The sequence below is a fragment of the Hyperolius riggenbachi genome, chromosome 12 (genome assembly GCF_040937935.1).
Source record: "Hyperolius riggenbachi isolate aHypRig1 chromosome 12, aHypRig1.pri, whole genome shotgun sequence".
In the NCBI taxonomy this organism is placed as follows: domain Eukaryota; kingdom Metazoa; phylum Chordata; class Amphibia; order Anura; family Hyperoliidae; genus Hyperolius; species Hyperolius riggenbachi.
The window spans coordinates 168718380-168742854 of NC_090657.1; the positions used below are offsets into that span (position 1 = coordinate 168718380).

At 45.7% G+C, this 24475-nt stretch overlaps 1 protein-coding gene across 5 annotated transcripts in view; it reads left to right on the forward strand.

Moving 5' to 3' along the window:
- SYCP2 (synaptonemal complex protein 2) overlaps positions 1 to 24475 on the forward strand; it is a 198514-nt gene that overhangs the window by 98062 nt on the left and 75977 nt on the right. For all 5 annotated transcript variants that reach the window (XM_068263662.1, XM_068263657.1, XM_068263661.1 and 2 more), the window contains exons 25-34: positions 2391 to 2427; positions 3343 to 3395; positions 9690 to 9747; positions 10150 to 10196; positions 10366 to 10414; positions 14453 to 14624; positions 14703 to 14755; positions 15859 to 16029; positions 17238 to 17417; positions 18843 to 19071. In XM_068263662.1, the coding sequence (XP_068119763.1) occupies positions 2391 to 2427; positions 3343 to 3395; positions 9690 to 9747; positions 10150 to 10196; positions 10366 to 10414; positions 14453 to 14624; positions 14703 to 14755; positions 15859 to 16029; positions 17238 to 17417; positions 18843 to 19071 (1049 nt within the window). The remainder of the gene's footprint in view (positions 1 to 2390; positions 2428 to 3342; positions 3396 to 9689; positions 9748 to 10149; positions 10197 to 10365; positions 10415 to 14452; positions 14625 to 14702; positions 14756 to 15858; positions 16030 to 17237; positions 17418 to 18842; positions 19072 to 24475) is intronic.

Genomic DNA, 24475 nt, shown 5'->3' on the forward strand with positions numbered 1-24475 from the left:
CCTCATATATAGCAGGGGCACGTGTGCCCCTTCTAAAACGTCGCTATCCCGCGGCTTAACGGGGGTCCCTGTCCCCCCAAATCCCCTCCGTAATGCGGGGGAGCGCTTCCGCATTGGGGCAGAGCTAACCGCCGCAGCCCTGCCCCACGCGCGTCTGTCAGCGCGTATCTCCGCCTCTCCCCCGCCCCTCTCAGTCTTCCTTCACTGAGAGGGGTGGGGGAGAGGCAGCGATGCGCGTCTGATAGACGGAGCTGAGAGGCAGGGCTGCAGCCGTTAGCCCTTACCTCCAGGAAGTAAAATCTACGACCAACTTGCGACCAAGGTTTGCGGGGGGTGGGTTGGGGGGTCAGGGACTGTGCAGACAGCTGAGCGGATCATTACACTTCCTATTTAAGACGGAAGTGATGTCTAGATGGCCCGTGGAACGCATAGCGCACCGCAAGTTAAACCATTTACTGCATCCGGCTGTGCGTGTGGTAATGGAGTGCACGTCACTGCCTACTCTAAAAGGAAATGACAACACCACTGTCTGTCTGGGGGATAGTCACCTGCACCGTTATACATAATTAAAACCGGTGCTAATCAGATGTCCTGATGAAGCGCCACAGAAAATTGGGGTGAAACAGCTGTAGATCCCCCTTGACTAGTACTACTCTCCTGTACATGGTACTGTAGCTATTTAAGATTTTTAAACTTGTGAAAATAAACAACTATTTTTCATTGGAAATCCGCAAAAAGGTGAGGCTCTAGAGCTAGCGGTAATCCTAATAGTTACTAGTATGCAATTTAATTCAAAAAATATCAAAACACATATATTAATCAAACTATTAATGACATATTATTAAAAACAGCGTGAGATGGCCATCCCGCCACAACATCATATTTTGCATTGGAAATGTGTGCCCACTCTTCTCTTTCAAACTAAACCGATAACCTGCTTCTCAATAGATTATGATACAGACCAGGATCACGATGGGGTATTTATCAGTTAAAGAGACTCTGAAGCCTCACTAAATCACTGTTTTTTTCTTCACAATGCTGTTAAGCATGGTTGTCCCCTCTGAAACGCCACATCCCCGTGGCTGAAATCTCAATTAATCCCCTCAAAATCCCGGGGCAAAAATCCACGTCTTTCCTGGTCATGGATTTTTCTGCCCAGGGAGGGCGAGCTTTGGGCTGTAGCTCTGCCTCTGCTAGTGTCAATCTGTGCGCAGATCGCCACCTCTCCCCGCCCCTCTCTGTGAAGGAAGACTGAGAGGGGCGGGAAGAGGTGGAGATCCGTGCAGATTGACAAAGTAGAGGCAGAGCTACAGCCCAAAGCTCTGCCTCTATACGGAAGCGCTGCCCGAATCTCCCCCCGGGGATTCCGGGGAGATTAATTGAGACTGCAGCCGCGGGGATTCGGTGTTTCAGGTAGGGCAATCATGCCTAAAAGGATTGTGAAGAAAAAACTGTGATTTAGGGACGCTTCAGACCCTCTTTAATGGTACGTGAAGACCCATGTGGGGTGGCTACTTGTTTAGTGTCCATGTAAAGGCTTTGGCTTTAGCATATAGAGCATCATTGACTCATTGGATGAACCTGAAGATCAGGGAATTCAGGAAGCCTCATCTGACTCGTGTACCGTTAAATAGACACTGAAGTCTAGTTTTTTGCCTTGTTTTCTTATTCATCCTTCTTCAGTATTAAATTCAAAGCTGAATCGCCACATCCCCGCGGCAGAATGAGCTATTTATTGCCCTGAAATTGCCTTGCAAACTTCCAGGGCTTGCATCATTGTGTTTCCTGGTAGAGGCAGAGCTCTACTCCAGTCAATCTCCGCCTCTCCCCGCCCCTCTAAGTCTTCTTCCGCTGGGAGAGGCGGAGATTGACTGGAGTAGAGGCAGAGCTACAGCGCAAAGCTTTGCCTCTACCAGGCAGTAAAATCTACAATTTCATGGCTATAAATAACTTGTTCTGCAGCAGGGATGAGGCGATTCAGCTTAAAATGTAATGCTGAAGAAGGACGAATAAGAAAATAAGTTAAAAACAAGACTTTAGCGTCTCTTTAAAGTCAGAGGATCGGCACAAGGCCTGGAAACTGACTAGTGACTCATAATTCTGACTTGCATGCATATTTAATGCAAATTGTATGCAGCTTAGCATTTTAGCAAAATAAATGCATTTCCTTCTGAATTTGATTATTCCAATTCCAAGCTACATGGACTTTGCATTACACTTACATACAAGCCAGAATCATTGGAATCTCATTGATTCTGTTAGGTAAGCAATCTTCAATGCCATCTTTTTTGATTTCCTTTTATGGGACGTCCTCACACATCCGGAGGCATGAATACTTCTTTCTAGGAATATTACTTCTGCCATAACATTCTCGTTTCTTCATGTTTCAGGCAGAATATCAGTAAGTACAGCGCACAGAGCAGTAAGGTAAGCACTGGATCCCCTTACTCTATTGTATTTCATATATATTATTAAAGCGGAACTGTAGCCAAGAATTGAACTTCACCCCAATCAGTAGCTGATACCCCCTTTCCTAGAGAAATCTTTACCTTTCCTCAAAAAGATCATCAAGGGGTCTGTATGGCTGCTATTGTGGCGATTCTCCTCCCACAGAGTGATGTTATGACCATGGACCTAACAGTTTGCGGTCTGTGAGCCTTGTTGCATTGTGGGAAATACCGGCTGTTTCCAACTGCAAAGCAACCAGTATCTCCCTCTGTGCATATGTAGATCTATAAAAAAAAAGAACAACTTTTTAGCCTATCACATTGTTAATGGGTATGGTTATAAATAGTGGTAGTTGGTGCTGTCGAGTTTTTTGTTTTTTTTCCTTCTCTACCAGTAGTAAAGCTGATGACCCGCAGGCACATTGTGGATCAAACAACATGAACAAATTTCATGCCGGATAGCAATCATTTCTTGATCTCTCTTCTATTTTATTTTTTTTTTACTTTGCAATGTAATGATTTATTTTTTTTCCTCTTTTCGCTATAGTTACTCTTTTTAAATTGGAACTATACACAAGCACTGCATAGAGATTACGATTTAAGTTAAACTGCAACCCAGGAGCCATGTTGTGCCAGGGTTTCCTCCATAGAGAATGCATAGTCAAGCAGGATTACCTGCTACAATATACAGTAGTTCGAAAACCAATGAAGAGCGGGACCAGCAGAAGTGTGTTCTGATACTCGCTTCTCTGATACTCGCTTCTCTGATACTCGCTTCTCTGATACTCGCTTCAGATTTTTGACAGCCACAACAATTGTCCAAGAGGGTCTCGGGCTCAAAAATCTTCAGAATGAGTTTGGCTGTTTTGAATCTTATGTTCTTTATTCTATCCAGGCAAAAAGGCAAACGGAAATAGAAACCAGTTCAAGCAGAAGAGGGCAGCCATGGTAAGGCAGCACTGAGTGGTGTATTATTATTATTAATTTATATAGCACCAACATTTTCCATGGCACTGTACTACAGCATACAGGGTTATAACAATACAAAATGAACAATGCAACAGTTAATACAAGACAATGGCGGATTACTGCTGATGCAGTGAACAAATCAACTATAGATCTTTACACAGGAGTGGAACGTATGCACACACATTACACAGCATTGCAAGACAAAAGGGGAAGAGAGCCCTGCCCGAAAGACCTTACAGTCTAACCTTTAGGCTTAAGGTATAGGACAGTAGGTAAAGGAAAGCTGTGTATGAGGTGGTCGAAATGGTGGTCAGTGGTTGAAGTCTCCTAGGTAGGAGAGTATGCCTGCCTAAAGAGGAGAGTTTTCAGATTGTGCCTAAAAAGAGTAAGTGTGGTTGAGTGGCTGATGTGTTGAGGTAGAGTGTTCCAGAGAAGGGAAGAGGATTGAGAGAAGTCTTGTAAGCTGGAGTGAAAAAAGGTGACCAGAGAAGAAGACAAGACAATATTGTTAGTAGAGTGGAGACTGCGTGTAGGATGGTATCTGGAAATAAGTTGTTTTAGATAGGAAGGAGCTAGGTTGTGAAGAGCTTTGTAGGAGAGAGTAAAGGTAGCCATACACTGGTCGATTTGCCATTAGATGGACCAGCTGACAGATCCCTATCTGATCGAATCTGATCAGAGAGGGATCGTATGGCTGCCTTTACTGCAAACAGATTGTGAATCGATTTCAACCCGAAACCGATCACAATCTGTTGAGCTACTCCTGCCGCCTGTCCCCCCCCCCCCCTGTCCCCCCCCTGTACATTACCTGATGCTGGCTCCCGGGCATCTTCTCTGCGCTGCACGGCTCTGTTCCGGCTCCATCCCGGCGCTTCCTGTGGCACTCCGTGACCAGGAAGTTCAAATAGAGCGCCCTATATTTGAACTTCCTGGTCACGGAGTGACACAGGAAGCGCCGGGATGGAGCCGGAACAGAGCCGTGCAGCGCGGAGAAGATGCCCGGGAGCCAGCTTCAGGTAATGTATACCTGATCGGATCGGCCGCTGCTAGCGACGCGCTCCCTGCCCGCAGGTGATCGAGGGTAATTTCCCGCACGGCGCGATCGACGGACCAATACGATTTCGGGAGGAAATCGGATCGGCGGGTGCGTTTACCGCGAACGATTGGCAGCAGATTCGATCCCAGGATCGAATCTGCTGTCGAAACGGCCGCGAATCGGGCCAGTGTATGGCCACCTTAAGGATTTTAAATTGTATCCTTTGTGTAACTGACAGCCAGTGAAGAGTACATTTCTGGGGCTTAGTTTTATGTTCATATATATGTTATGACCAGAACCTGAAATTGGCCACTTCAAGGTCTGGCCAGCCAAAATGCAAAATGACCAGACCTTGCCGGCCACATCCCGAAGAAAGCAAGAGAGTTTAGCAGCGTTTGCAAATTCCTCCACATGCCGTGCTGTCCCCATTTTATGTTTTGGTCAGCCAAAGTCTGATAAAGTAAGAACATTTGCATGTTGTCCGCAGTAGTTAGCCACTTGGCAAATTAGCCGGCCAGGTCCCGAAGCGGCCATACTTGTGGCATCTGTCATATATATAAGACTGTAGAAGTTAGCCCCTGTGTACTGTGAAAGCTGGTTTCGGTAATCAGGTATGGGCCACTGCTGAACTTCTCCCTGTTGAACTGCATCAGCCAAGCAGGGAAAAACACAGAAGAAAATAAAATTGTCAATTATATGAGCATATCCGTATGAGAAAAGAAAATATGGTGTATTTGCACTCCACTATAATATCGTCCACACTATAACACAGGATTAGAACTAGTCCATCACATTAGATCATCATGCAACTTCCTGGATCCCCTAATACAGGGGTCTGCAACCTTTAAGACATAAAGAGCCACTTGGACCCGTTTCCGAAAAGAGAAAAAAACTGGGAGCCGCAAAACCCATTATAAAACAAATCGTTAGCAGATATGACCCCCATATGCACAAATCGTTAGCAGATATGACCCCCATATGCACAAATCGTTAGCAGATATGACCCCCATATGCACAAATCGTTAGCAGATATGACCCCCATATGCACAAATCGTTAGCAGATATGACCCCCATATGCACAAATCGTTAGCAGATATGACCCCCATATGCACAAATCGTTAGCAGATATGACCCCCATATGCACAAATCGTTAGCAGATATGACCCCCATATGCACAAATCGTTTGCAGATATGACCCCCATATGCACAAATCGTTAGCAGATATGACCCCCATATGCACAAATCGTTTGCAGATATGACCCCCATATGCACAAATCGTTAGCAGATATGACCCCCATACGCACAATCCTTCAGCAGATATGACCCCCATATGCACAAATCGTTAGCAGATATGACCCCCATATGCACAAATCGTTAGCAGTTATGACCCCCATATGCACAAATCGTTAGCAGATATGACCCCCATATGCACAAATCGTTAGCAGATATGACCCCCATATGCACAAATTGTTAGCAGATATGACCCCAATATGCACAATCCTTCAGCAGATATGACCCCCATATGCACAAATCGTTAGCAGATATGACCCCCATATGCACAAATCCTTCAGCAGATATGACCCCCATATGCACAAATCGTTAGCAGATATGACCCCCATATGCACAATCCTTCAGCAGATATGACCCCCATATGCACAAATCGTTAGCAGATATGACCCTCATATGCACAAATCGTTAGCAGATATGACCCCCATATGCACAATCCTTCCGCAGATATGACCCCCATATGCACAAATCGTTAGCAGATATGACCCCCATATGCACAATCCTTCAGCAGATATGACCCCCATATGCACAAATCGTTAGCAGATATGACCCCCATATGCACAAATCGTTAGCAGTTATGACCCCCATATGCACAAATCGTTAGCAGATATGACCCCCATATGCACAAATTGTTAGCAGATATGACCCCAATATGCACAATCCTTCAGCAGATATGACCCCCATATGCACAAATCGTTAGCAGATATGACCCCCATATGCACAAATCCTTCAGCAGATATGACCCCCATATGCACAAATCGTTAGCAGATATGACCCCCATATGCACAATCCTTCAGCAGATATGACCCCCATATGCACAAATCGTTAGCAGATATGACCCCCATATGCACAAATCGTTAGCAGATATGACCCCCATATGCACAAATCGTTAGCAGATATGACCCCCATATGCACAAATCGTTAGCAGATATGACCCCCATATGCACAAATCGTTTGCAGATATGACCCCCATATGCACAAATCGTTAGCAGATATGACCCCCATATGCACAAATCGTTAGCAGATATGACCCCCATATGCACAATCCTTCCGCAGATATGACCCCCATATGCACAAATCGTTAGCAGATATGACCCCCATATGCACAATCCTTCAGCAGATATGACCCCCATATGCACAAATCGTTAGCTGATATGACCCCCATATGCACAAATCGTTAGCAGATATGACCCCCATATGCACAAATTGTTAGCAGATATGACCCCCATATGCACAAATCGTTAGCAGATATAACCCATATATGCACAAATCGTTAGCAGATATGACCCCCATATGCACAAATCGTTAGCAGATATGACCCCCATATGCACAAATCGTTAGCAGATATGACCCCCATATGCACAAATCGTTAGCAGTTATGACCCCCATATGCACAAATCGTTAGCAGATATGACCCCCATATGCACAAATTGTTAGCAGATATGACCCCAATATGCACAATCCTTCAGCAGATATGACCCCCATATGCACAAATCGTTAGCAGATATGACCCCCATATGCACAAATCCTTCAGCAGATATGACCCCCATATGCACAAATCGTTAGCAGATATGACCCCCATATGCACAATCCTTCAGCAGATATGACCCCCATATGCACAAATCGTTAGCAGATATGACCCCCATATGCACAAATCGTTAGCAGATATGACCCCCATATGCACAAATCGTTAGCAGATATGACCCCCATATGCACAAATCGTTAGCAGATATGACCCCCATATGCACAAATCGTTTGTAGATATGACCCCCATATGCACAAATCGTTAGCAGATATGACCCCCATATGCACAAATCGTTAGCAGATATGACCCCCATATGCACAATCCTTCCGCAGATATGACCCCCATATGCACAAATCGTTAGCAGATATGACCCCCATATGCACAATCCTTCAGCAGATATGACCCCCATATGCACAAATCGTTAGCAGATATGACCCCCATATGCACAAATTGTTAGCAGATATGACACCCATATGCACAAATTGTTAGCAGATATGACCCCAATATGCACAATCCTTCAGCAGATATGACCCCCATATGCACAAATCGTTAGCAGATATGACCCCCATATGCACAAATCCTTCAGCAGATATGACCCCCATATGCACAAATCGTTAGCAGATATGACCCCCATATGCACAATCCTTCAGCAGATATGACCCCCATATGCACAAATCGTTAGCAGATATGACCCCCATATGCACAAATCGTTAGCAGATATGACCCCCATATGCACAAATTGTTAGCAGATATGACCCCCATATGCACAAATTGTTAGCAGATATGACCCCAATATGCACAATCCTTCAGCAGATATGACCCCCATATGCACAAATCGTTAGCAGATATGACCCCCATATGCACAAATCCTTCAGCAGATATGACCCCCATATGCACAATCCTTTAGCAGATCTGACCCCAATATGCACAATCCTTCAGCAGATCTGAAAAGAAAAACCCATTTACTCACCCAGTCAGAAGACCTCCTGTCACGATCTCCTCCTGTCCCGACCTTGTGGCGCGCAACTCCCACGATCCTCTTCCTACGTCACGTCCTGCCTGCATTACACTGCAGGGCTACGGGAAAATGGCTGCCCGAAGCCCTGCACTGCACTGGTCCGGCGGCCTCTCTGATAGGCTGCCGGCCAGCGACAGCACACGCAGCCACTGACACTGGAGCCGCCTAGGAGCCGCGGCGAAGGTGAAAAAGAGCCGCATGCGGCTCCGGAGCCGCGGGTTGCAGACCCCTGCCCTAATATCATACAAGCTCACTTCTCATCGGATATAATAGCTGACTGATTCTAGACCAGCAAAGCACATTCAATATCCAATACAATTGCCTCCTCTATGTCCAGTGGGCCGAAATGTGTAAGGCGGAGCTTGATTGACGGTGGATGCAGGACGTTGGAAGGAACCCGGGACTTTAAATTTTACAGACGCATTGCTTTTATCTCAAAATGTGAGTGTGATTTTATTCTATTTAAGTTTATTAAACAGTATTACGCTATGTAAAGATGCTTGCAGTTGTAGATTCTAACTTTGAAGGCTGTGTAGGAGCTTTGCCTGAGGAATACTGCCACCAAACAAACAATATCTGGTGGTCTGTGGTCGGTCAGCCAGCGAATCTGGTGAGCAGTTTGTTTGTTTATAGGTGATGAATTATCACAAGTGGGTGCCGTTCTCATACACGTGGAAATCTTGGTGGTCAGGTGTTACTGCCTTGGAAGGACATACTACACCAGAAGTGTCTGCTTTTACTTTTCTAGATGAATGCTGGTGAAGATGTAATTATTCCAGAGGAGGCAATTGTATTGGATATTAAACGTTTTACTGGTCTGTCATCGGTCAGCTATTATGAGATGAGATGATTAGAGGATCCAGGAAGTTGCACGAAGATCTAATGTGATGGACTAGTTCTAATCCTATGTGATAGTGTGGACAATATTTTAGTGGAGCACTAATACACCATATTTTCTTTCCTTAATGTACTGTGGGCAAACTTCATATCAATATCCACTTCATATCAACTTCAGTATCATAACGTATGTAGGAAGGAGCACAATTGCACGGATAAAATTGTATCTGTATGAGCGATTAGTGAACAGCCAGTGCAGAGTGCGGCTTTCTAGGTTTGTATGTTCAATTCACCGTGCAGTGATTGAACGTGTACGCGGCAGTGATTGCACCCATGGCCAGGCATATTGTTTAGTGCATGAGGAAACCTCCTGGTGGCGTTCTGACAATGTTGTGGAGGAAATTGCATTTTTGAGCCCTCTGCGACTGTAAAAGATCAGAAAATATCAGTAGTGGTGCGGGGTTTGAGAAAGTTAAATTGTTTTATTAGTTTAGGGGATAAAAAAAGACATCTCTAGTTCATATGAAATATATTTCTTCCTCTATAATAATTTTTTTCCCCATTTCTCAGGACTGATGTTTACAGCTTTGGATCTGAGGAATGTGATAACCCCACAATAGAGCTAGCGGTAAGTTTGTATTCTGCACTGTAAAGCTATTATCCCATTAGCGGCTTCAAAGGAATTATCTAATTTGAGAAGGTGCATTGCTTTCGACCTCAGTTGGCAGAACTCATTGTACTGTAAATTATTGGAATGCTTTGATGTCTCTCTGCTAGCAGAAGTTGACAAAACTGAAAACAAAAGTCCACTGTTATTGTCTCACACTCTAGTAACAAGTGACCATAAATACACATCACAGCAGTACTAATTGGTAGCAAGGAAATGTAACAAATAAGAAATAAAAAACTGCTAAATAAATCATCCTGGAGCACTTGCAACCTCTAAATAAATTGACTGCTAAAGGGTTAATAGGATAAAGAGATAAAATAATGATAATGGCCTCATTTGAGCAATGTTTGTGTTTTTTAGGTGCCATCAGTAAAAACAGCAAGCAGCGTATCGGCAACTAATGCAGAGTAAGCCTAACTAATCACATTGCCTTTCATTTAAGGAAAACTCTACACACTGCATTGGTATTTGTGAATGCAGATCTCACACAGCAGCCCTGACAATTATCATTACTGTGTGTTAGAAAATCTCACATACCTGCTGTGTTATGGAAGTGATCTTTTCTTTAATACTTAGGAAACCAGCAGAGAAGAAGCAGAAGAGTAACACAGGGACTGAGCAAAAGGTACTCCCCCATTTCAAGCAATGACATTAAACAATTTTCTTATCCGCGTGTTTGTTTTTTGGTTAGAATTACTCCGTAGTCAATGTTTATATATTTATTTTGTTTGTTTTTAACCCCTTCCGGAACAATGTAGTTGGAATCTACATCCTGCTGGGGGCTGAGACAGGATGTAGATTAGAACTGCCGTGTCACAGGAGGCCCTAGTGGTCAGACCTCAAATTGCCTTCCAATCGGTTTCAGCACACAGACCATGCAAGCTTTGGCCGCGATCTTTGCGCAGAAACCAACAGAAATTTGGGCAGCAGCCCGACCAGAAGGGAACCTGTGAGGTACGGTAATTACAAAATACACACTAATTCAGGATATAACTGCCACCACCTCGGTTACCATGGGCCCGAGGAGCCCACTGACTGACTAGTCCTGCGAATAAAAACGGTTAAACACACTCTATTCTGTCTAGCCAACAACAACCAATAGTAGCGTCTCTTCAGAGACCCGGGATCAGTTCTGTGCGTGCTGAATAGTAGGGTAGCTAGAACAACAACTGACGATAGCGTTGGTTTATTGAAAGCAATATAAATAATTAATATATACAGACAATTATTAAAATCAACAATTATTAAAACAGTAATAGCCAGTATGAAAAATAAAAGAAGGGAGAAAAATACTTAGTTCCTGGAAAGATGTCCTTTAGTGGGAAACTTGTAAAGTTCTTGGTTTCAATCAAAGTTCAGACCAGGTGGATGCCAGCATATCCTCAAGCTGGCACAGATGAAATCAAGATGATGTTTCAGGGTGGAGGACACGGAGTTTCTGTCCTCTGCCATTCTTATGCCCCTGATTCAGTAGGAGGGAGTGAGGGCGGGGAGCCACACAACCTCTTAGAAGATGAGATGAGCCCTCCCCTTGTCCTGGGGACCAGAAATCATATCTAACCATACATCGGCTCTATCTCACAGAACCGTACAGGTCAGGGCAGATTTATTAACATTTTCAGGTCTGTCTCGATTTACCCAGCGTCCTGATACCAGACATGAGGGGTGGGACCCCTGTGGTATCATCAGGGCACTTTCAAACTGCCTAACTGGCAGTCTTTACCTCAGAATGTTCTGAAACTTCCTCAGAACCAGCACCGGGACTCATGCTACACTTCCCCCACGTTTGGCGAAGCTGCCATCTCAGGAACCCCAGAAATATGACAGATCTGGGAAGTTATGGATTATGCTATGAGACTCAGGTTATTCAGGATGTGTGCTAGCTGCTAGCAGCTGGCTTCCCTTTGATCCTTACCAGGGAGCAAGGTGTCAAGACCTCCCGGGGATTCGTAGCCTGCCTGGCTGAACCTTGGCCTCCTTATCACCCTTTGGTTAATTAACATCTACATGAGATCAGCAAGGTGTCACCTGGTTCCCAGAACAGAAAAGGGAATTCATGCCTCCATGTTATTCTGCCTTCCACAGGGAATATGTCCAAGCTAATTAACCACCCTGGCGTTCTGATTAAATCGCCAGGGTGGCTGCGGGAGGGTTTTTTTTAAATTAAAAAAAAACTATTTCATGCAGCCAACTGAAAGTTGGCTGCATGAAAGCCCACTAGAGGGCGCTCCGGAGGCGATCTTCCGATCGCCTCCGGCGGCAAGGAATAACACGGAAGGCCGCAATGAGCGGCCCTCCGTGTTTCGCTTCCCTCGTCGCCATGGCGACGAGCGGAGTGACGTCATGGACGTCAGCCGACGTCCTGACGTCAGCCGCCTCCGATCCAGCCCTTAGCGCTGGCCGGAACTGTTTGTTCCGGCTACGCTGGGCTCGGGCGGCTGGGGGGACCCTCTTTCGCCGCTGCACGCGGCGGATCGCCGCGCTGCAGCGGCGATCAGGCAGCACACGTGGCTGGCAAAGTGCTGGCTGCGTGTGCTGCTTTTTATTTGGTGGAAATCGGCCCAGCAGGGCCTGAGCGGCAGCCTCTGGCGGTGTTGGACGAGCTGAGCTCGTCCAGACCGCTCAGCAGGTTAACACCTCCCCCCAGGCTCTTACTCAGCTAAGAAAATCCTCCAGCTGTTCCTAGGCAGAGGGAGACTACACATCAAATCTTGGTTTAACGATTTGTGTCGCAAAGCGACCGCAATTGCGTTTTGGCTGACTGGGCGTCGCCCGGCGTCACATGCCGTATATACTTGCATATAACCCAACCCACGTATACGCCGGGGTACCTACTTTTCCCTCAGAAACCAGGGAAAAGTGATTGACTTGTGTATACACCCCGCCCCCAATATATCCCCCTTCCCCATAGCCAGATGTGCCCCAAGGATGAGAGAGCTGTGTCTCAAGATGCCACTAGATGATGTCATAGATATGAGACACAGCGATTGCCACACAGGAAGAGCACCCGATCATTGCACCACTGACATGTTGCTGGCACTCTCCGCTCCACAAACCAGGGAACACAGTTAGTCTTGAGCAGTGCACTCTGCACACCATGTTGCGGGGTTGGGGTACCCAGACACAGCAGAGAGCCAGCTGGCAAGAGCAGGACCACTAGTGCACAATCCTTACACTCCTCTAGTGTAAGCTAGTAACAAAACCTGCTCCACTAACCGTTCTGCTCCACTGACTCGCATATAAGCTAAGGGGGGTAATCTTTTCAGCAATTTTTTTGTGCTGAAAAATTAGGCTTATACACGAGTATATAAGGTATTCACCGCCGCACACTCATGTTTTTCTGGCCGCTGTTCTGTCTCTGCACCCGCTTGCTTTGCTGTCTCAGTGACCACAGAACTTCTGCAGTGGCTCCTGTCCCCGTGATTGGTGTGAGCCAATCACAGGGCTTATTAGGGAAAGGACAGCTCTGGTACTTAATGGGCCTGAGCCGTCCGGTTCCGAAAGGATTAAAGAAAGGTCTTTAGTCTCAGATGGCCAGGCAAGGCCTGGCATCCTGTCAGTCCAAGGCATACTGTTTTCCATAGCATTGCGTTAACAGTGACCTAATTCTCCTTTCACAAAAAGAAAAGCTCTGTTATTTTTCATGTAATCGTTGAGTTGAAGCACACCTTTATATAATTACCTCAGGGGAAGCCTCCTAAGGCCTTTCCAGCTCCACTACCTCAATACAGTCCTGCTACAGCATTGGCAGAAAAAGCTGAGCCCAATTGGGTCTGTGCTACTGCGCATATACAAGCTGTCGACAGTTTTCCTGCTGGAATAGTCCAGTGGAGGAGAACTGTGTCAGCTTCTAAAGGATCTATAGCCTCCCCCCTCCCTGAGCCAAGTACCCAAACTGGGCACTTGTATTCACTACAGGGTTACTTTAAACATATCTACATGGGTATTTATAGTGTACCTGAGCCGTCCCCTATTGGCACTTGTCAGTAATCTGACCGGGCTGCGCTCCTCTTCAAGCACAAGCGAGGCTGTATTGCGCTTTTGTGAGTACAGCCGCACACTAGGGTTCTCAACAGAAATTTCTTCCAGCTGGGAGGCATAAAAAAGTAGCCGGGTGGGGCGAGATGACAGAATGCAGGGCTGGCGCTTCTCCACTTACAGCATAGGAGGAGGCGAGCCAATGACAGCCAATTGCTCACCAAAAGCAGCCGGGTGAAGCACTGGCTAAAAGAGCCTGGGGAGAACACTGTCCACAGTAAGCTGGAGCCCCTAATGCACAGGTAGCTCCATGCTACTGCGCAGATGGGGCAGGCTTCAGGGGGCGTATGCCAGAAGGAGAGCACAGAGCTGATCAGCTGGGTCCAGGGCACAGGACGGCGTGGAGGATCCAGAGGTTTCTCTTTCCTAAGTACTGTATGCATCTCTGAACCAAAACTCTGAACCAAAAAAAAAATGGTGTTGGGGCTGTACTTGGGTAATTTCCCATTTTCCTGGGAATCCGCTATTTTTGCCTCTTCATTACGAAGTATTATTACACTTTCAAAACAACTGTCTTATTGTTAGGTTCATTGCTTGCATGTAAACATGTTTATATTTTGTCCACTTGAAGCTCTTTGTTTTCTTGTAAAAATGTCTAAACTGAGATTTGTGTTGGTGTCATTAGGCCAGGCCGTTCTGCAGGCCCCATCTGTTCAGTGACACAGACACGGACCGAGGAGGTGATGACAGCAAGACTGACATTAGCTGGCTCAAGGACCCCGCCAGCAGACAGAAAGCCAAGATAGTGGGCTACAGCCGGCAGAAGCAGATGAAGCCCCCAGAGGAACCTGTGCCATGTAAGTGACATCATCACATGGTTATTATTCCATTCTCCACAATACATGCTGAGGGCCTCTTTCCTTCCTTCATTGCAGATAAAACTGGTGAAATTGCCAAACAGAACAGAAAAAAGAATACTGGATGCAAGGTAACTGTTACAGGGAAAATGATTCAGAAATTGTCCCACACTACTACTTTCCCCAAAGGTGGTAACATTATGTCTGTGTGCTGCGGACACATTGATGACTGTAACATAGGTATGTCACTCCCGTCTCCCATCATTGTCATAAGATCACTTACTGTAAACCCATAATAATAATACTGCAAGGATAAAACATATGATTTCTTTTTGGACCTGATAGGACACATTGATGGTTTCTCACCAACCACCCCCACCCCACAGAATAAGCTTTGTCTCAACAAAGGAAGCTTGATCTTCATCAGTGCACTCTTGCTGTTAGGGAATAGCTTGAATCATGGGGGGGCTTTTTATTTACTTTTTGTTTTCCCTCCTAGCCCCTCCCCTCTTTCCTCCTGCCCAGTGAAGGTTTTTTAACTCAATAGATCACTGGCAAGGACACTACCAAATATCTGGCAACATCTGTACTTACTGTAGAATGTCATCTGAAATTATCACAAATGATTGCCTCAGCTGATGGCAGGGGCGTTGCTAGGATCCTGGGAGATCCGGGGGACACAGGCAGAGTGAATGTGCGGTGCGCAGCAAAAAATGGACGTGGCCATGCAAAAGGAAAGTGGGCGTGGACATGGGTGGGGTCAAATGTACACGAACCTAGCAGTGGTGTAACTTAAATACCATAAATACACAGCATTCCCTCACCTGTTTTATCCTTATGCTCGGCTGGCCTGGGCACTGTGCTTGGCTGGCGATTAGGCTGTGCTGGTTTTGCAGTGATGCTATGATGCTGGGCTGCCTGGCATGATGCTTTGCTGGCTGGCGATGATACTATGCTGGCCTGGCTGCTGGTGATGCTGTGCTGGCATGGCTGGCATTGATGCTGAGGCCTGGCTGCTGCTGAAACTGTGCTATCCTGGCTAGTGGTTATGCTGTGGTGATGTGGTGACGCACTCCAATCACCAACAAGTGGACAGTGTAGCTCACAGAAAATGCCTGTATCGTATTGCCCTCAAAACTACCTATGTTAACTTCACCTTCGTGTAGGTGTCTAGGGTTTCAATATGTTAGTCACTAGTTATTTCAGTTGTTATTGGTGTTCTGTTTACTTGAAGGAAACGTTTGAGCTGGATGCCAACAAAGAGACAGACAAAGTAGCCGCTAAACCCAGTGTGTTCAAATTACCTCAGAGGGCTGCAGCGAAGAGGAAGTGCTACAAAGAGCGCTCCAATTCTGAATCTGAATCCGATGCTTCACCTGTTAGAAAGCAAACATCCAAAGATCAGGTAGCCATGATATTTATGTTATGTATGTCTCTGGCAATTGACCATGTGAGCAGAAGTAGATTTGTTAAAGGACACCTGAACTGAGAGGGATATGGAGGCCGAACACGTGGATTACAGCGCAGGAGATTTGGGCGAGCCGGCGCCACCATAGGCCATAATAGGAATTACAGCTATAGCGGCGCACAGAGTAACTTTGGCGCTGTCAGAAGATGTAAGTGAAGTTACTTTTAAAACAGTGTAATTCATTCGCCAGCAGTAGCTGGCAGCCGCATTATATAATTCCCCACCATCCAAGTGGACCTGGATGGGGAATAGTAATTAACGCCACCAGGGCTTGTGCAGGAGCAGGGTAAGCCGTATATCGGCTGTATCCTGCGCCCAAGTCTCCTGGCGGCAATTTCATTTGTACGTTATGGATGCTGCCATAATTAGTGTCACTTTTTAAACAATACCAGTTGGCCGGCAGTCCTGCTGATCTCTTTGGCTGCAGTAGTAGTTTGTAAAATGGTAAGTAAGCCCCAGTGGCGTACTGCTAATGGGGCGCAAGGTGCGTGGTGCTCCGGGTGACAAGCCGAGAGGGGGGGTGTCAAAAAGGCCAGCCCAATATATTATATACCTGTCCTGGAACACCATAGAGCAGACGGAAACTTCTGAGCTACAGCCTACCGCAGCCAGCACAGTATCTGCTCTGCCTCCTCCTACATTGCTCAGACCCCCGATCGTCCCCGCCTCCGTCACGTTGTCACCTTCTCCTGTGTAGCATGCTGGGAGCCGCTGCGCTGACTCGGAAGCAATGAGTGGAGGAGTGAACGCTCTGCCTGGGATAGTGGAATAACGGCAGCGGTAACGTCACACATTCTCTCTCGTAGCCGGCTGCCAGCTAGGTGTGTAGTGAAGGAGCGAAAGCCGAGGATAGTATTATCACTACTGGGACGGCAGATAAGACTTCTGCTGCCAGCAAGGCAGATAAAAGCCTGTACAAGAGGCCAGCAATCTCTCCTGCGTCGTTCAGTCCTGAGTCTGTTGAGAAGGTCGGAGGTAAGTATAGCGGCACATATTGGAGACAAAAACATACACCTCTCCAGTGCAAGTTATGCGAAATTTGTAATGTGACCATGCATTATACTTTGATTATCTCATTAGGATGTGTCTTGAGTTTAAGGTATGCTTATCACTGAGCCTGCAATTACTGTTCTGTTTACTTCTAGCATGCATTTGATCTGGGTGCCAATAAGGAAACCAACAAAAAAGATGACCGTCAGGGCGTGTTTAAACTACCTCAGAGGGGTGCTCTAAAGAGGAAGAACTATAAAGAGGCTTTTAATTCTGATTCAGAATCTGATACTAGGAACGCTTCACGGGCTAGAATAGAACCTGCCAAAGATCTGGTAAGAAAGGAGACTTCCAAAGATCAGGTAGATATTGGCCTCCATTCACTAAGCTTATCTCCTGTCTTTAAAGAAAACCTGAACTGAAAATTAAAAGTCAAAATAAACATACACAAGTCATACTTCCCTCCCGTGTAGTCTACTCCTCAATCTCTTTCTCCTTTCCCGCGTCCTGTTTGTCCACTGTGATCAAGGGAATTCTCCGTCCTCCATTTTGAAAATGGCCATTACCCCATAACAGCTTTCTGGTCAGCACACTGTTAAACTGTAACATCGCCCACTTGAGCCATAGGGAAACATAGACATTACTTGGCACAGCAGTTGTCCTCTCAGCTATAACTGACAGCAACTGATCTATTTCAGTTCTGACAAAATGTTGTCAGAACTGGAAGGGATCATAGTCAGAAGAAAATGGTGAGCTTCTGAGAGGAACTGATGGCAAGGTAACTATGTAATGTTCATTTGAAGTTACCTCATGTGTTTATTTTTAATAATTTTACTCAGTACAGGTTCCCTTTCCTAAAGTTTTTGAGCGGTTTCTAGTGTTATCACCATGGTGATAAGGCATGTAGTAAACTTAAGGTGCCCATGCAGTTACACGATTTCCTGCCGATAGACAGCAGATTCGATCACCGTGATTGAATCTGATGTGAAATCGATGCGCAAACGCTGACCGAACGACCGATTTCCATCCAAAATCGATCGATCCCTTCGATCTGTCTGCACTGAAGATTTTGCTCGATCGCCAATAGGTCGGGAGTGCGTCGATAGTGGCGTTCGAATGTCCGATGACCGACGCTAGCGGCAATACATTACCTGTTTCGCCGGTGCGTGTCTCCGCTGTCCCTTCTCCGCGCTGGGCTTCGGCTGGCTTCACTTACTTCTGTAGGGGGAAGTTTAAACAATAGAGTGCCCTCTACTTTTTAAACTTCACCCGACGGGAAGTAAAGTGAAGCTTGAGCCCAGAGCGGAGAAGAGACAGCGGAGACCGAGGGACTCGCGCCGGCCAGATCAGGCAATGTATGCAGGAGGCGGCAGCTCCACAGATTGTGAATCGGTTTCATAGTGAAATCGTTTCAAAATCTGTTTGCTGTGTAGGCAGCCAATAGATCCCTCTTTGATCAGATTCGATCACAGAGGGATCTTTCTGCTGGTCGATCTGGTGGCAATCGACCAGTGTATGGCGGCCTTTACAGTAAAGGTGCGTACACACGCACTACGGCAATGAATGACAGGTCCGTCAGACCCTCCCGCTGGGCGGGTGTTCCAGCGACAGTAGTGCGTGTGTACAGTCTATCGGCAGACTGATAAGACTGTTTCTGAACGATTGTTCAGAAACCGCCTTATCAATCTGCCTGACAGACTGTACACACGCACTACTGTCGTGTGTACAGCAACTTCTCATACTTTTTTTTCTGTTTGCAGTACGGGGTACATGTAAACAAGAAGCCAGGCCCTACAGATCAGCCAAAGAGACCCGAGAGTATTACCTCTAAAAGGAACCAGAACGCTGGAGCGAAAGCCGAGGACAGTATTATCACTACTGGGAAGGCAGATAATACTGCTGCTGTCAGCAAGGCAGATAAAAGCCTGTACAAGAGGCCAGCAATCTCTCCTGTGTCGTCCAGTCCTGAGTCTATTGAGAAGGTCAGAGGTAAGTATAGCGGCACATATCGGATCAGTACCCACCTTTATATTGTATATTTGGATGTGCTTCTGGCAATTGTTGAGATTCACGCTGTGGAAATAAAGGTGCAACTGCCAATCTTTTCATGTAATTTTCTTACCTGAATTGTAAAAGGACCACTATTGTGAAAAACATAAACTGTATATATATATGCATTTGTGTGCATTTATTCCGGAGTAAAATGCACTATACATTTCTTTTTTTTCCCCCTATGTCTCTATCACAGGTGCTTGTAAAAATCAAACAGGTTTTGGACTAGTCTACCTCCTCATAGAGGATTCTCTGGGTTTTATTTATTTTCAAAAGAACTTAGGGAACGGCTGTTGCGCAGTCCAGCTGCCTAAATAGTGTACAAGCCAGTAGGGAAGCCAGCCAACATCTTTGCATGGATCCTTCCCATAGTGTGCTTTCGAAAAAAATAAAGGATATACTAAAGATCTCCCATTAGGAGACGGACTACTCCAAACCTTGTCAGATTTTTACTACCTACTGTAAGTAATTTATATTGCATTTTTATCTGTGAGAAGTGCACTTCTTCTAATTATGTGTACACATGTATCTTACAGTTTTGCACGCTAGTCATGCTATGAAATGGTAAGCTGACTGGGTTTATATTTCCTATAATAGACCCCTCAGGGGGCAGATATACAGTAGCACATTTGGATGTAGCAGAGAGCATGGGGACCATACATGTACATGAGTATGTCTGAAAAAAGGTTCACACTGCAGATAAATCCGTTTTCTCATCAGATGTTATCTGTAGGACCCATTCACACTTGTCAGACACTCCGGTTTAACCTGCAGCAGAAGCTGGATGCCAAGTCCACCTCTGCAGGGCTTTTCCAGACACCACAGAAGCTGTGAAGCTTATGGGAGCAGACAATGTCTGTTCTCAATAGGCTGATTGCGGTTTACCTTCCTTTGCTTTTTCTGTCACTGCGTTTATCTGTCACCTTCTGCATCACTGCCACTCCCTGGGAGAATTTAGTGGTGGACTAATAAAAATCCTTCCTGGGGATGGAGGGTTCCTATTGGTCTAGTAGCGGTAGAGTAATGTACTGTGTTAGTCATCAGTAAAAGCAAAACGTTTTGAATTGGGATGATGCCATTTATTGGCCAACTTAAAATAATAACAAAAGTTTGCTTTCTTAAAACAGAAAGAATGTGCGATAATTCAGGTTGGGGTGAGCTCCGAGATTCTCCCAGTGCATCACTGCTGAATATGCAAATTAACCATTGTTGCCCTTAGAAGCTAAATACACCCCAAGATTCGCTGGAATGCAATGATGTGTCAGCTGTTAATTTGTACAGAGCCATAATAATCCAGCATGCATACAGACTGTTTCGGATTGGTTGATCCTCATAGGTGCATGGCATGGATTAATTTGGCTCTATGGAGTAGGGCTTGAAACACCCGGTGCTCAATCCAACCTGAATTATCGCAAATTTGTTCTGTTTTAAGAAAGCAAACGTTTGTTTCCCTTAGCATTTTAGTAAGGGGGCTTTTAGGACCATTGTAGCCCCTTACACACTCCAATGAGTTCTGGTTCACCATGGGCTTGCTGGTTAGCCTGTACTTAAAGGGAAGGTCCAAGCAAAATAAAAAAAATGAGTTCAACTTACCTGGGGCTTCTACCAGCCCCATGCAGCCATCCTGTGCCCTTGTAGTCACTCACTGCTGCTCCAGTCCCCTGCTGGCAGCATGCCGACCTCGGAGGTCGGCGGGCCGCATTGCGTACATTTTTACGCATTCCCGCTAGTGCAGGAACATTAGCAAATACATTTTTACGCGTTATTGGTTTAATGCGTACATTTTTACGCATTGAACCACTAACGCGTAAAAATGTATTTGTTAATGTTCCTGCACTAGCGGGAATGCGTAAAAATGTACGCAATGCGGCCTGCCGACCCCCGAGGTCGGCATGCTGCCAGCAGGGGACTGGAGCAGCAGTGAGTGACTACAAGGGCACAGGATGGCTGCATGGGGCTGGTAGAAGCCCCAGGTAAGTGAAACTCATTTTTTTATTTTGCTTGGACCTTCCCTTCAAAAGAATAAGAGTAAGTAAGCAAGCTTTCGGCTGTGCAGCCTTCCTCAGACTTGAAACAGGATTGAGTCTGAGGAAGGCTGCACAGCCGAAAACTTTGCTCTAAAGTTAGCCAATAAATTGTATAATTCTGATTCAAACCGTCTTATTTGTCTGGTTTAATCCAGTGGTGAGTAGTGTAAACAAGGTAAAGGGCACAGCATGTCCCTGGAGGTGGGTTTTCTGCTACTCTGCTGGCAGCAAGGAGCTACAGGAGGCAGCCAGCCAGCCCATTTGGTATTTAATTATACTGTAACAAGTACAGATGTGCAATGCACAAAAGTATGCCCATTATAGTACATTTTAATTATTCAGCAATGTACGCAAACAACGGGATGTACTACACTATAGTAAGGTAAATGATGGTACTGACTGCGGGTAGAGGCAGCGCCCTACATATTGCTGCTTTCTTCCATTAACTTTTCATCACTACAGGGTCCCTTTATAAATTGATAGTGAACAAAGTGTACTGCTGATAACATGAAATGAAGCTCTGCTCAGTAATGCTTTATTTTCTTTTTTGAAAATTCTGTTTATTTGAGTTTTCACTTTTAAACAAAACAAGTAGACAGACTTAGATGCAACCTACAACACACGCAGGCGAGAGGGCATCTGAACAACTAAAAAGTAACACATCACACTGTGGGACAGCCACCCCAACACAAAAGACCAACACCACCCCCACCCCTCCACCCGATCCACCACCCCCCCACCCACCCAAGAGTTGCGTTCAGTCAGCATGGATAGTAGGTAGTGCTCAATCCAGGTATATTACTCAATTGGATTCCACTTTATCTGTCCAGGGTTTCCAAACTTTCTTACATTTTTGAGGGCAACCTCTAGCCGTGTATGTGGCTTTATAGAGAGGCAAAGAGCTATTTATTAGAGACTTCCACTGTGGCCTTCCAGTTCAGGACGATAGCCTTCCTATAGTAAAAGAGAGTGAGACCAAGTAGGGTTCTTTGAGCTCGGCTGGAGGCAAGGGAGGAGGTTAGGCCTTAAAGACACCATGTGGGATCCGGTTGGATTGCAATATGTTAGAAGTGCGATATGAAGTCACAAATGTTGGCCCAAATGGGAACAATTTTGGGACAGGTCCAAAAGATATGGGCAAAGTCCGCATGAGGGGCGTCACAACGCCAACAGGTGTTGCTATAGGTTGGGCTGAATTTAGCCAGCTTAGCTGGCGTCAGGTATGCTCTATGCAATATTTTAAATTTGATGAGCCTGTCTCTGGTGGTAATCAGGTGCTGGAATGGAACAATCCAGGCATCTTCCCAGTCTGCGTCATCAGTGCGGGGTGCAATATCCAACCAGGGAGACTTGAAAGTTGAGACATGAGGTTCAGTAATAAGTATAATATTTTTATATATGGAGGATAGCGCCTTGGTTAGGTTGCTGGTTGAGAGGGTATCTGAACCTCAGATGAGCGAATGCGTGGGGGAGAGGAGCTAAACTGGGCCTGATAGGCGTGGCACATCTGAAGAAGTGAGAATTAGGAAGGTTATGGGCATCTTTCAGCTGGTCAAAGGTTGCAAGGGATCCGGATGTAACAATATGTGAAATATGGCTGACACCTTTTGCGATCCAGATTATAGGGTCGGGTATAGTGTAGAAGTTCTTAAGTGTAGGATTGTTCCATAGAGGAGTTTTGGGTGAGTAAGTTTTGGAGGAGGGAGAGTCCCAAATATGTACCAGGTTCCATGCTTTAATAACTTTTTTCATTGATGTGGTTAGGAGGTATGGAGCCTGAAGACCCCTGTAGAGAAGCTGGGTTAGTGCTTCATATGAGCCAAGTTGAGCTGCTTCCAGCACTGTAGCTGCATTAGATTCATCAGGACCTAACCACCAGTGTGCTGTGACAAGTATACTAGCAAGATAATATTTTTGCAAATGCGGAAAGGCAAGGCCCCCCTCTGTCCACGGCCTCTGAAGCATTTTAAGGCTTATTCTAGGGGACTTATGGTTCCAGATAAAGCTAAGGAATATAGAGTTGAGTTGGGCAAAAAACCTTTTAGGGATCCATATGGGACAATTCCGGAACACATATAATATTCGGGGTAATATTTTCTTCTTGATTAGGTTAATTCTACCTATTAAGGATAATGGGAGAATTTGCCATTTTTGTAAACAGTGTTTAGTATGGGTAATTAAAGGCAGAAGGTTGTCCGCATAGAAGTCGGCTATATTATTTGTAATCAGTATGCCAAGGTACTTGGTTCTGGGGACCACTTCTAGAGTGAACGATGCATTGTTTAGTGGTGTAAGTGGAAGGAGCTTAGATTTTGTCCAATTGACTCCCAGACCAGTAAAGGGCAGGAAATTGTCAAAAATGTCTAAGGCCCTGTGCACACCAAAAACCGCTAGCAGATCCGCAAAATGCTAGCAGATTTTTAAACGCTTTTTTTTATTTTTCTATGGCGTTTTGCTAGCGTTTTGTGGATTGCTGCAGCGTATTTCAGTATAGTACATTTCATATATTGTTACAGTAAAGCTGTTACTGAACAGCTTCTGTAACAAAAACGCCTGCAAAACCGCTCTGAACTGCCGTTTTTCAGAGCGGTTTGCGTTTTTCCTATACTTAACATTGAGGCAGAAACGCATCCACAATCCAAAAAATGCCTCACCCCGGGAGGATTCGTTTCTGCAAAACGCCTCCCGCTCTGGTGTGCATTACCCCATTGAGATACATTGACCAAGCGGATCCGCAGCCGCAAGCGGATCTGAAAACGCCCAAAAAGTCGCTCGGTGTGCACCAGCCCTTAGCCGGGTCATCTAAATATATGACAAGGTCGTCAGCATAAAGGGATACCCTCTCCTCCAGCCCCCCGACCCGGAAGCCCAGAATGTCAGTAGACTGCCGGAGAGACGCGGCAAGAGGTTCCATCGCGAGAGCAAAGAGGGCCGGAGAGAGAGGGCGCCCCTGCCGAGTACCACAATAAAGCTTGATTGGAGCTGAGAGGATATTTCCCATTTTAATAATAGTTGCAGGAGATTTGTATATAGCCTGTATCCATGAGACAAACCCCTGCCCGAAACCCATCTTACTAAGGGCATGTAATGCTTTATTTTCTATTACTGTTTTTGCCTGTGCTCTAACTTGCCAATATCATCTAATGATTCTGTAGTCATTGTAGCGATGCCTCAGCAGCAGCTCTTCTTTATACACACTGGGGTTTAGAGATGCTATCCACACTTGAACAGAGGGATAACTAGGAGAGCAGAGAGTCAGTTTGACCTTGTAAAGGCAGTGAGGAACGATTGACACCGACTTCTGAAATACCAGC